Source organism: Aulostomus chinensis, chromosome 23 (genome assembly GCF_037954235.1).
Source record: "Aulostomus chinensis isolate RoL2024-O1b breed Wild chromosome 23, RoL_Achi_v1.0, whole genome shotgun sequence".
Lineage (NCBI taxonomy): Eukaryota > Metazoa > Chordata > Actinopteri > Syngnathiformes > Aulostomidae > Aulostomus > Aulostomus chinensis.
In genome coordinates, this window is record NC_141342.1 from 1189216 (window position 1) to 1202555 (window position 13340).

Genomic DNA, 13340 nt, shown 5'->3' on the forward strand with positions numbered 1-13340 from the left:
GTTTTGCCTCTGGTGTAATCTTGCAAAGTGTTCAATAGATTCATTTATCAATATCTGCTTCTGCTTGTCTGCACTGAGCGGACCAATAATTCTGACCAAATCCCCTACATCATTTGCGAGACAATTCTATTCCAAACCTGCAAGGAACCTCCAACAGCAAACCTAACTGCAATATTTCCTGCAGACACTATTGTATTTCATATGAAAGGCCTACAGCAAATAACTTACCCTCTATAACTTTTTTTTACATTTTGATTCTTCAGAGCTACATGTGCCCCAAGATAACCACCCTCTGACATATACATAAAACTAAGTTGACAGGACTTGAATACAAGATTAATCAGCTACAGCAGAGAAAAAGACTGCAGACCTTTGTGGCTTCAGTACAGTGTCTACTGAAGTCATTTGTCTCCATCCTACTCTCTGTCTCTCTCCAAGAAAATGAAAACATTTAAGAATAACAATCCACAAACTTGTTCACAAACAGAAAGGCAGTTTGTCCAACCTCTATGCTGCATAAATATATTCTTCCTGTGTGAATGAGAGAGAGACTTAATTAGCAATTTAGTGTAGCACAACACTCCTTCCATCCAAGCTTGTCTCAAACATTCTTGACCCCCCCACCAGCATGTTGACCATGGGGTGTGGGGTGAAGGGGTGTAACCTGAGCCTGCAGTTAACCCCCAAACACAATGGGCCAGCAGAGGAAGTCTTATTGGATCTAGGTCAAAGTTCATTGGAGAAAAGAAGTTAGTGCTTTAGCAATGACACAGCAGAAGCTGCAATGAGGTAAAAGGCTTGGGCAGTATCAAGGTGTTCCGATCACCAAGATTATACACATCTTTACAAATACATTTAAAGGATTTTTCTACACTTTGGGAATTGTCATCACCCATATTCTCTGAATCATCCTTTTCACTTAAAAATACACTGATGTATGTACATGGGTGTATGTATGTATATATGTATATATACAGTATATGTATAATGTGTGTGTGTATATATATATGTGTGTGTATATATATACATACATACACATGTATGTATATATGTGTGTATGTACGTATGTATGTATATATGTGTACATTTATATACCCTCACACATACACACACATATATACATGTGCATACACATATACACACACACACATATATATAAACCCCACTACTAACATACACTAAACTGTACATATACATACACACATACATACACATACAAACTATATATACATACATACACATACAAACTATATATACATATATACACATACAAACTATATATATATATATATATATATATATATATATATATATATATATATATATATATATATATATATACACACACACACACACACATACACATGGTATGTTAGTAATTATATATGTATGACTACTAACATACACTATACTGTACATGGTCGTTTATACAGACACACTCATAACCAGATGGGTCAAAAACCACAGCGCTTTATGTTCTTGCTGTTGCTATAGAAACAGCATGACTGCCAAATCATTCATTCTCTCTCCATGTCTGCAGGTCTGTCACACTGAAATAATTTCAATTGGAATTGAAGATCACTGTGCTGTATTTGCACAGAAGTATAAATCACATGTGAACCATCTGGCAAAAAGGGAACATTTTTAAATGACTACCCTTCCTCCCTCATACTTGTATGTAGGTGTGTTTGAATGCTTGAGTAGTGGAGAAACTGGTCACACAACATCCCAGACACTTGTCTGTCAAGGTGCACAGGAACAGCAGCCAAGGAGTTGAGAGGTTAGTGTAGAAACAAAAAATATCAAGATTCTCTCTCTCTGCCTATACTCTCCTCTTTCATCAGCAATCCAGCAGTACAGAAGAATATGTTAATTTTTACTGCCCAACACTTTCATTTAAAGGCCAAGCACTTGCTTTCAGATTATAGTCATATGATTGATACAGATTATAGTAATATGAAGAAATTGACAATTCTATAGGAAGTACGTATTTATGTCGAAATTGTGCCAAATTTATTCTGACTACAGTGCCAGACTGGTCACAGAGACACTCAACTGGGACCATGATTGAATGTAAATAATAATGATAATTAACCAGCTAAACAACAGAACATGTCACCACCTGTCTCTGCCCAGACATTTGTGCAGTCTAGTGTAAGTTATTTTGATCAAGTGATATCAAAGGTATTGTTGAACAAAATGATTGATGTTATCACTCATCTTGATTTCAGCTGTCCCTGTATGCTTATCTCACAGCTGGCTGAGATTAATGTTGTCTGTCCAGTACAGATGAATTGATGAGAATTAGGTTGTTGCTTGTTGTTATCTTACTACATCTGGAGAGAGGTATTGTGTTTTGTTTACTTATAACTTATAACACATACACACACACACACACATATTATATATATATATATATATATATATATATATATATATATACACACACACACACACACACACACACACACACACACACACACACACACACACACACATATACATATATACATTTTATTTATATATACACACACACATATATACATATAAATATTAAATATATATATACATATATATACACATATATACATATACATATATACATACATATGTATATATACACACATATATACATACATATGTATGTGTGTGTGTGTGTGTGTGTGTGTGTGTATATATATATATATATATATATATATATATATATATATATATATAAAAATATAAATATAAATATATGCAGTAGTTAGCACTGTTGCCTCACAGCAAGAAGGTTCAGGGTTTGAGTCCCGGCTCGGGCACGGGATCTTTCTGTGTGGAGTCTGCATGTTCTCCCTGTTCCTGCTGGGTTCTCTCTGGTACTCCAGCTTCCTCCACAGTCCAAAGACATGCAATTGGGGACGAGGCTGATTGATACTCTAAATTGACTGTAGGTATGAATGTGAGTGTGAATGGTTGTCTGTCTCTATGTTGGCCCTGCGATGGACTGGCGACCTGTCCAGGGTGAACCCCGCCTCTCGCCCGTAGATGCTGGGTTATGTTTCCCTGATTGACAGCCAGGCACAGTCAGCTCAAAGCCCACTGTGCACTGGATCTTGGGGTAAACTATAGAAAATTCATGCAGTCATGGCAAGGTGGTTGAGGATGCTGCACTTCTTATTACAGTTTATGACTCTGTCATAAATGGTGAAACAGATTCAAGGTGCTTTCGCTTGTGGATGCAACCCAGATAACTGATAGTTCTACTGTGCGCCTCCTTTTTTATATATCAAGTGTTCTTTGGAGCCTGAACAATGTTGCTTTCTCTGACATAAGACTGAGCAAGTGTGTTGACATAGGGAAAATAGGTGCATCATAACTCAAAAACAGAAGTGATATAGAAACTGGAAAATGGTTTTGGGTATGTAATATTATTTTAAGACAGGATCAAACTATTAGGATTGAGACTATGACATTAATGGACAATAATTGACTCAAAATATAACTTTTTCATACAATTATTACTGTCAGTGCAATGACTTTTAGTAAAATGAAAAAAGGTTTTTAGCCACCTTATTAAAAAGTGCCACCTTCTCATTCAAATGTTTAGGACTTTAATTTTTCAACTGAACTGATATTTGCTTTGTTAAGACTTAATAAGCTCCAGCAGAGATCCTTTATAAAACAAGCTCCAAAAAAAGGAGCTGGATGTGCTCTGAAATGTACTTGAAACAATTTGGTGAAATGTAGGGCCCCTTTTTCATACCAAAACTATCACTTCTCCATTTTCCTTGTTCCCACCCAACACACTCTCCCTCTCTCTCACTGCATGCAGCTGAGAAAATAACCCTGTCGCGTTTAGATGGGCCTTGACTCTGGGCTCCAGGTCAATTTCCCTGGTTTCCTGACATCGTACACCAACAACCAGATGGGAGGAGGGGGAGGACAAAATGACAAGAGAGAGAGAGAGCAAAGAGAAAGAGAGAGAGAACATGAGCAATAAAAAAAACAGACACACTGAGACACAGAAAGAGGAAGGGGAAAGAAAAGAGAGGGAGAAAAACAAACACCAAAGATCGTCAAGATTTGAGCTCCCACCATCTGGTTTGAGCCTCAGGAATAAGAATTTGATTACATGACTTTTCCTCTAAAAAACAGAGGGAGGATTGTTGAAAGAACTGCTTCTGCTACAGCAAATGAAATCGGTTGAAGTCCATGTCTGTGCATCCAAATAGCATTTCCTTATGGAGAAATTAATGATATGTATGATTTGGAATGGACTTACAGGTTTCAGACTCCTCCAACATTAAAAAAGTCATACAACACATCATACACAAGTTCACACTTTTCTTAGTGATTGTATTGCATTCTAAGATCTCTGGATTAAAGTTTAACAATAATTAACATTATAGGAATGAGTATGACGAATACAAATACATACCAAAACTACAAGATAAAATAGAGTAGAACTACTGAATCTGGACAAAGTAGATTTCAAAATACAATGGTTTTCCCATGAAATGATCAAATGTTAGTATTTCTATGTGCCTTTGGTATGATGTAATGACTCAACATTTGGGTGCACTGTAGATGTATTTACAAAGGAAATACTTCTTAAATCCATCATAAACTGAATTCAAGACTCCTAAGCTCCTAATCTGCTTTACATATGACAAATAATGAAATAGCAACAAGTTAAGTGGAGTGCTGATAAGTGAATATCTTAAAGTATTAAGCATTCAACATTTAAACTCTGGTCTGTTTGAGGGTGAGAGATGTGGCCAGGCAACGCAGTGATTTAGTGATTTCGACAAAGTTGTCATTAAAATTATAAATCAATTGTAAGATAGAGTAAACATTTTGAATCAATAAAATCATAGCGAATATCTCTTTAGCAAACTGTCTAATAAGTGTGTGCCCTCAACAAACAGAATCTGGTGTTCGTAGACTCGAGACAGTGGCCAAGACTCTAGGACACAATTACAACCATCAGCAGCTAGGGGTGTTTATGCTTCTGACCTGCACTGCTTCTGCAAGCTAGTCTCCATCTTCCTCATCCTTACCAGATCCACAACATCATAGTGATTTCACAAATGACCCAATGTACAGAAACGCCTGGTATGGTCTAGAAATATTACTGGTCAGTAAAATTGTCACTTTAATTGATTCGATAACCTCCAAATGTGTTAAGGAGTACAAAATTTACAAATTCTATCATGTTTGTATGACCTTGCCTGTGTAGAAAAACTATTTAATAACTAATAAAGTCCTAAAACGCAACCTACTCTTCTCTGTCATCGATAGATAGATGGCTAGACAGATTTTACAGACTTACTCACTCACTAGATCAAATGCCTTGACTGACAATTTAATTGTAAGCAAACTGTGGATAGGTTGTAAAAAGGAAGTCACATTATGGGTTTTGGATGTAGAAGGGTACTGCAGAGATGGGGTATCTTTTAAGCCAAAAAGCAAGTGAACATCACCATGAGTTTCCACAACCCACAGGTGAATGGAATTGTCACAGTGAAAGTTTGATTATGCCGAAATAAGCTCTGTGGAAAACACAAGTTTATGATACGTGCACATTTTTTTTAGCAAGATATTCTTGACCACTTTTATGATTTTCTCTGTGTAATGCAAATGTTACAAGTACAAAGCTAATGTCATGTTATGAATGAACTGCATCGTGTGTTCCAAGACTTCAGCATCACCACACATTGCAACATGATTCTTTTGTTTTTGGCATGATATGTCTGTAGTTTTGTTCGGCAATTTTTTTTAGCAGTGTCACTAACATGTTTTACTTTGTAGAGCAAAACACTGGAGTATGCCAGCCGCAGATGACAGTAAAGGCAACATTACAAATGGATGCGACTATCAGAGTAAAGGAAAAATTCAGAGGTGGTGAGGAATTACATTCACTTGGACCTGTAGTAATTGCTTGTAATCACCAGATAGTATTGGGCATTTTGCATGCTGTCTTAAGACTGAGAGAAAAATTGGTGATAAGCTGAAGTCGACAGTAGCAATCATTGTGAGAGTTAAAGATTTGCTACAACCACAATTATTTGAATTAGGGATTTCCGTTGCATTTCACACAATTACTCTTGCAAGTTTTTTTGTTTCCATCCACTTTTTCTATGTGATATTTCATGTGTTGATGGAAACCCAACAAAAGGGAGAGACAAGGAGAGAGACAAACAGACAGAATCAATGCAATGACAGCAATTTTATTTTGAACTGATTCAAATATTTAACACAATGGAAAATCACTATGTGGCAGTCATAAATGAATATTGACTGCTCACTCAGGTTTCCTATTTACACTGTGTTGCCGATAACTACGACTGCTACTACTGCACTCTATACTGTTATTACTGAACTATTTTACTATGGAACAAACTGTTAGTCAGTATAGTAAATACCAAGTATTTGTGTATTAGTGTATACTGATAATAAAGTAGCAGTGAGGGTTTTGATGGGAGTTAAGAAGAGAGAACACATCTCTCCCACTTTAGCTTCTCTCCTACCTGTAGGATCTAGAATCGACTTCAAAATCCTTCTGCTGACTTATAAGGCTCTCAGTGATGAAGCTCCATCCTATTTGAAAGAGCTCATTAGTCCCTGCTGTCCAACCAGAGCACTCCGCTCCCAGAATGCAGGTCTTTTAGTGATTCCCAGTATCTCTAAAAACAGACTTGGAGGTAGAGCCTTTAGTTACCAGGCTCCTTTACTGTGGAACCAGCTCTCTCCATGGGTCAGAGAGGCAGACACTCTAACTACTTTTAAGTCCAGGCTTAAGACTTTCCTTTCAGACAGAGCCTTCAGTTAGGACTGGTTCAGGTAGCTCTGAACCATTGATAGCTATGCTGCTATAGGCTTAGACTGCTGGGGGACACATCAGGTTACATGGAGCCCTTCTCTCTTCCTCTCCTCCCTGCACATTTTTGGAACTGTCATTACCTCTACTTGTTGCACTTTGTAGTTTGGCCTTGGTGTCTCGCAGTCTCTCTGTGTTTCCACAGATCCACCAGAGCTCCAACTGCCGCCTGCACCCCCCCCCCCCCCCCTTATTCCCCATTGTTACACCGGCCTGCGCTCCCCTTCCATGAACCAGTCTGCCATCCAGTCCCCCATCAAGCTGGCTTGCTCTCCCTGCCTCCCCTTCCAGAAGCTTCCTTCTTCAGCTGTTATTAACATTTCCGTGTTTCCCACATTTTGTATTGTAAACTGTTTTCTTCTCTGTAACAACATCTACTGCACGTCTGTCCATCCTGGGTGAGGGATCCCTCCTCTGTTGCTCACCCTGAGGTTTCTCAGATTTTTCCCTGTTAAAGGTTTTCTATGGAGTTTTTCCTCAGTCAATGTGAGGGTCTAAGGGCAGAGGATGTTGTTATGATGCCATGAAGCCTTTTGAGACAAACTGGTGGTGAAAACGGGCTCTACAAATAAAATTGCCTTGCCTTGCCTTGCCTAGTGTAGCATGGAACAAACTGTAACTTGCATTATGGTCTTAACTAAGTCTGTCTATATAAAAAAAAGCTACTAAAAAACATGGAAATTACTATTACATTTCTGAGATCTCACTCTTGTGAACCAAACACAAGAACAGAAAAAAAATGTAAAGTGGAAAAAATGAATGCAGTCAGTGAGGAAATTAATGATGGTAAGGAAAAGTCCACTTACAAGCAAGGCTGTTTTTCTTTTTTTAATTCTGATAAATTCATAAATTACATTCTAAGTTAGGCAGCTGTATTCATTATACAGCAGTTAAATAAACATTTTTTTCCCTAATCTTTATTGCAAATATATTTGCAGCATATACTGTATACTGTCAATGTAACTGAACACTACCAAATTTAGGCAAGGTAATCAATGTAATACAACAATGGAAAACAAAAACATCCAGTGATAATGTTTGAAGCTAAGATGTAATTTTTCAACTGACAAATACTTTACTATCATGATACACCCTACAATTTTTATGTACTTGGGAGTATGATTTTCATTTTTCTGTATTAACAGAAATGACACTTAAAATTTCATATTTTAAGCCGCACAAACTCTATCAAATGTCATTACTTTATAATGGGGCTCATGATACTTACGTTTCATAAAAACCCTTCTAATTTTACAACACCTACCTTTCTTCTTCTGGCACATTCAAACTCTTCAGTTCACTATTAACTATACACTTGGATATTTAAATGGCCTATTTTAGAATGTTTTCTCATTTTTCCCTCATCTATCATTATTACTAATGCACACAATGCATTGACAGGAAAACTGCAAACTCTTATTTCTCCTTATTTATTACAAGGAATCTGAAGGCTAAATCTGTTCTTACCCCTGCACTTTTGTTTGAGTTTAAATTATACAAAAGTCCCAGGCAAGGTTTAGAATAAGGAAACACTTCTTCAACTTCTTTAAACCCATAAAAGGACAGGGTACCCATCTGCTGTGTGCAACACAGTGACAGAAAAAATTGTGCTCATAAATAAGATTAAAAAAATGCCTGGTTCAGAATGTTCTCACACTATATATTACACAAATCCAAATTTCCAAAGTAAATAGTGACATTGATGTCATTGTCAGAATATAAGGATAAGCTACATTTACATAACAGATCCCAAAGACTTGAGTAGAATAGTAGAAGTGAATAGGGGTGAAAGACATATAATCCTTTGACTGTAGCCTGGGAAAAACACTGCTCCAAACTAATTTGAGACTTCTAGATATACCATAATGCTTTAACCCTTCTGGATGGGTTTTGGATCTGTGGTAGAAAAAAGGGAGAGGCTTTCCATCTTTTCCACCACTCCCTGCTGTCGTGTCCAACACATTCCTATCCTCCATTACACCAGTAAAACTACTGTTCCTGGATACAAGATACACAGGCATGCACGGAGACAAAGGGGAGAGAAGTAAAGAGAATACAATAATGCCAAACTGCTGAATGTAAGAAATACAATTAGACTCCAAAGCCAGCACTTCTGTCATGCATCCAGCATGTTTACCCTGGTGAACTCAAGTTTTCTGCCAATTTTTTTACTTCGTACAAAATATGTACATGACATGACGCGAAATAGCCTGATGTCAAAAAACCCAAATGCATTTATGCAGTCAATAAAAGTTATGTAATTAATTAATTCTCGTCTCTTATATCCAAACGAAGTAAGAGATCGTAAATTGGGCAGGGCTGGTTCAAACTGCCTACAAGAAGACAGCTGTGCCTGACACTCCTTCACACTCCTTCGAGATAAACAGGCTTCCACCTCAACGACACCAAACAAAAGCTACATGTTGAAGTTGACTCACCAGTAGAGTGCATGACTATAACTCATAAACAAGGTGATAGCATTAGCTCGGGAGTGAATAGCGAACCTCGCACCACAGTACTAGCATTGCCAGTGCTGCAAGCACATTTACACCCCATAGGAAACTTTGGCATCTTTTAACACAGTCTGCACAGCGCCTTGAGTCATAAAATTAAAGGAATTAGGTTAATAAAGTTACTTAACGGCACGGTAACGTCAACGACTTAGCCTAGGATGCTAGCAAAGCTAAATCGCGTCAGTAACTTAATTTTCACCACAGTAAATCCACAATTTTAGTTCACTTGTGTCTCAAGGTTTCTATCTACTTACACAACACTTCTCGAGACAATCCAGGAAACCATTGTTTTCGAGTTTGTCGTGGAGGGCTGTGTCAAAGATCCAAGAAAACCCCGGTCGGTGGTAACGTTAATAGCTAGCTGTGCCGATGGAACTTCTTCAGGCAAAACTTCGTTAAGGAGGACAAGGACCTGGTCAGCGTCAGCCGCTAAACATATCTAAAAAACGTCCGCTCTCACGCCTTTCTCTTAATAGCCATAGCTAATAGAAATAAATAAATATGTGTCCAGGATTTTCCGGCTGTTCTGGGCCAGTCTCTTAAGGTTTCCTTCTTTCTCTACGTTGCTTCTCAGTTCCTGGCACCAAAACGGCTCTCAGCTAACCTCTGACGTCACCAGGAAAACGTTCGAACTTCATGGTCCTACCATTGGCCACTTCTGTTTGTTTACAACACAAACAAGTGATCATTGGTTAGTGAGGAAAGAAGGGGTGGGATTTCAAACTCGGTTACCTGTGCTCTTATTGGGCCTCCCATCCAAGGCGAATTCAAGGGAAATAAATTATCTTAACGTTACAAAAAGAAGTGTAGGGAATCCACGAAATTACTGTCCAGATCCCAATGAAGGGTAACTGGTAAATCAGGTCCACTTATTATTAATTTGTTGGTGAACAAATTATGAAATCATTGATTATAAGGTAGTCCTAACCCCACCCCCACACCCCCCCAAAAATGTTGCCACCAAAATCCTAATAAATGAGTTGTTCCTTTTGTGTTGGTGTGCAAAGGAATGAAGACTTAGTTGAGAAATATTTATTTACCCTTGTTTCCAAAAAAGAGAATTGTCCTTAGAAGCAACACCCAACTGGATATCAGACATGCAAATATGATGCTCTGCCTTTGTCTCCATCATAACATAAACCTCACTAGTAAGTCATAATCATATTCATTACAATTTTATATACATGACAGTTGGCAGACACAAACCCCATCTGTGAGCCTTCGCATGTCTGTCTGTGTGTGTGTGTTTATTAGATATTAACAGAGTATGTGTGATTTGGTGTGTGCTATGAGCCTTTACATATGTGCAGATGTGCATATATGCAGCTTTGCAGTATGTGCTTGTGTGTGTGTGTGTGTGTGTGTGTGAGAGAGAGAGAGAGAGAGAGAGAGAGAGAGAGAGAGAGTTAGTGTATGGGGGTGGGTGGATTCATGGCTACTTGTTATTCATGAAGGTGGCTGCAGCAGTGTGCAGCAGTGAGAGGGAGATTCCCAGTGGAGCCTCTGTGGTCACACAGCTTGTCTGGGACAGTATCAGTGGATCATAGCTGAGCACAAATCACGTCCACACTTAGCATTCAGCTTCTCTCTTCTCTACCATTTTATAATGATATTCATTGCTGCAAAATCCAGTCCAAAGAATGTACATTTGGAATGAGACTGTTCTGACTAGTCGTCAGAAATGCTCTGCATTATGTTCCAATCGAGATTTGAAATCCTTGCTCTTGACTGTGTGATTACAAAAAAGTAATTTTGGCTCACTGTCTATGACACTCAGGTCTACGTCAGAGGAAGAACTAACCCACTTGCCTCCGCATGACCTCTAAGCAGTCTCATGATAAAAAAAACATACAAGAGGACTGTAATCTGTCTGTGTTTAAAGATTTGAGTGTAAATTGTTTCTTTGAATCTCTGAGCTGTTGCTGGATGTTTGTTGGTCTTTATGCATGATATCATACGTCTCAAATCAATTTGTGTGCAATGCTGTGTTTTGTTTAATATTTCTGATCCATATAGAGTGTAGAGGGCTGCACGGTGGTGCAGTGGTCAGCACTGTGGCCTCACAGCAAGAAGGTTCGGGGTTCGAGTCTCGGCTCGGGCGCGGGATCTTTCTGTGTGAGTCTCCATGTTCTCCCCGTGCCTGCGTGGGTTCTCTCTGGTACTCCAGCTTCCTCCCACCGTCCAAAGACATGCAATTGGAGACGAGGCTGATTGATTCTCTAAATTGACCGTAGGTATGAATGTGAGTGTGAATGGTTGTTTGTCTCTGTATGTTGGCCCTGCGATGGACTGGCGACCTGTCCAGGGTGAACCCCGCCTCTCGCCCGTAGATGCTGGGATAGGCTCCAGCCCCCCCGCGACCTTTACTAGTAAGGAATAAGCGGAAGATGACGATGGATGGATGGATAGAGTGTAGAGTATTCAAATAGCTTAGACCCCACTTGCATGTCTTTGGACTGTGGGAGGAACCAGGGGTACCCAGAGAGAACCCACGCAGGCACAGGGAGAACATGCAAACTCCACACAGAAAGATCCCATTCTTGAACCAGGGTTTGAATCATGAACCTTCTTGCTGTAGGCCCTACAGTGTCTTACAGTGTAAGGCGACAGTGCTAACCACTGCACCACCACGGCACTGAAAACATTCCCTCTAGCGATTTCTAAAAGAAAAAAATTTCCAGAGGTACAATGCACCTTGAAAGTTCTGATAATGATAACTACTTTAAAAGATGTATTATACAATTAATGTTCTCCGCACTATGAAAACATTGTAATAAGTATGAAATAAGAAATAAAAGACTAAATAGAAAAAACACTATCACATCCAAACGTGAAATTTTTAATGGTTCCATTCTGGTGAAATGACGTGAAACATTCGCTTCATGGAATAGTCTTTAAATGGTTCATGGTTCATTCTAAGCTAGCGAAAACACAAAAACTCATGGTGTCAGGTGCTCCCAGGTTTTAGGCCAGAATTATATTTCCTGCTCATACATTGACCAAGGCAAACTGTCTTGGTCAGTTTCTAATTAAAACTGCAAGCAGCAAGAGCAGGCTCTCATAACCCCACAGTTGTCAGCATCTGTGGTTATTCTATGCTATGTGCTATTCTATTCAGGGTGAGAGGAAGTTGAAACCTGATTGTATTCTGGTGTTGCATGAGGAATCATACTCCTGTGTGCACTGTGGCACAAATATCACTTCCTGTGTCCATTAAGTAGTGCTATAACACTTGCACACAATGTAAATTTGATGAAAGTCAAATAAGTTTGTCACATCAGGTTGGCTTATTTCCTGTGACCACTCGGTGGCTTCTGATCATATGGAATCCAGCTACAACAGCTTCCTGTTCTTTGGTGAATTATAAAAATTAGCCAAATCCTTGATCCAAACACCCTTCCACCAAGTTTGGGGAAAATCCGAATGGTTTTGGTGTAATCCTACAGGCATGCAAGCATCTCCTCACATTATCTCTTTTATGGAGGTAAGGAGGGATACACAGACGGTGCAGACTCAACGGTTTGCATGACTTATTTCAGCTGATTTACTTTCTTCTTCCCCTCAACCTCTGTGATGCACCTCTGCATCCTACCTTTTTCTTTTTTTTCTACATCTTTTTCTCACATCTTTCCTCCTTTGCACTGTTCTTCGTGTGACAGCATTTCACTCGTATATATCCTTTTCATTCTATCTCTTCTTATCTTCCCTGCTCCTCTCCCTTTTCATCACTATTCCATCTCTCTTTCTATCTCTTGTGCCCTGCCCCGAATGCTGCTCGAGGCTGATTGCCTTGTACATACTTCACACACGCTTTACACACCAATGTCTATACTGTCGTTAAGATCCACACACCATCTATCTCACATACACAAGTGAATGCCCACAAGCTTGCAATCCTCCACGTGTGAGCGCATACATAAACACACACACAGACACAGATATAGAGAGAGAGAGAGAGAGAGAGA

The 13340-nt window shown here is 38.9% G+C and overlaps 1 protein-coding gene across 1 annotated transcript in view; it reads right to left on the reverse strand.

Moving 5' to 3' along the window:
• reep3b (receptor accessory protein 3b) overlaps nucleotides 1-9986 on the reverse strand; it is a 42736-nt gene extending 32750 nt beyond the window's left edge. The window contains exon 1 of the mRNA XM_086195435.1: nucleotides 9630-9986. Coding sequence (XP_086051561.1) covers nucleotides 9630-9661 — 32 coding nt within the window. The 5' untranslated portion in view covers nucleotides 9662-9986. The remainder of the gene's footprint in view (nucleotides 1-9629) is intronic.
• Nucleotides 9987-13340: the final 3354 nt, after the last annotated feature.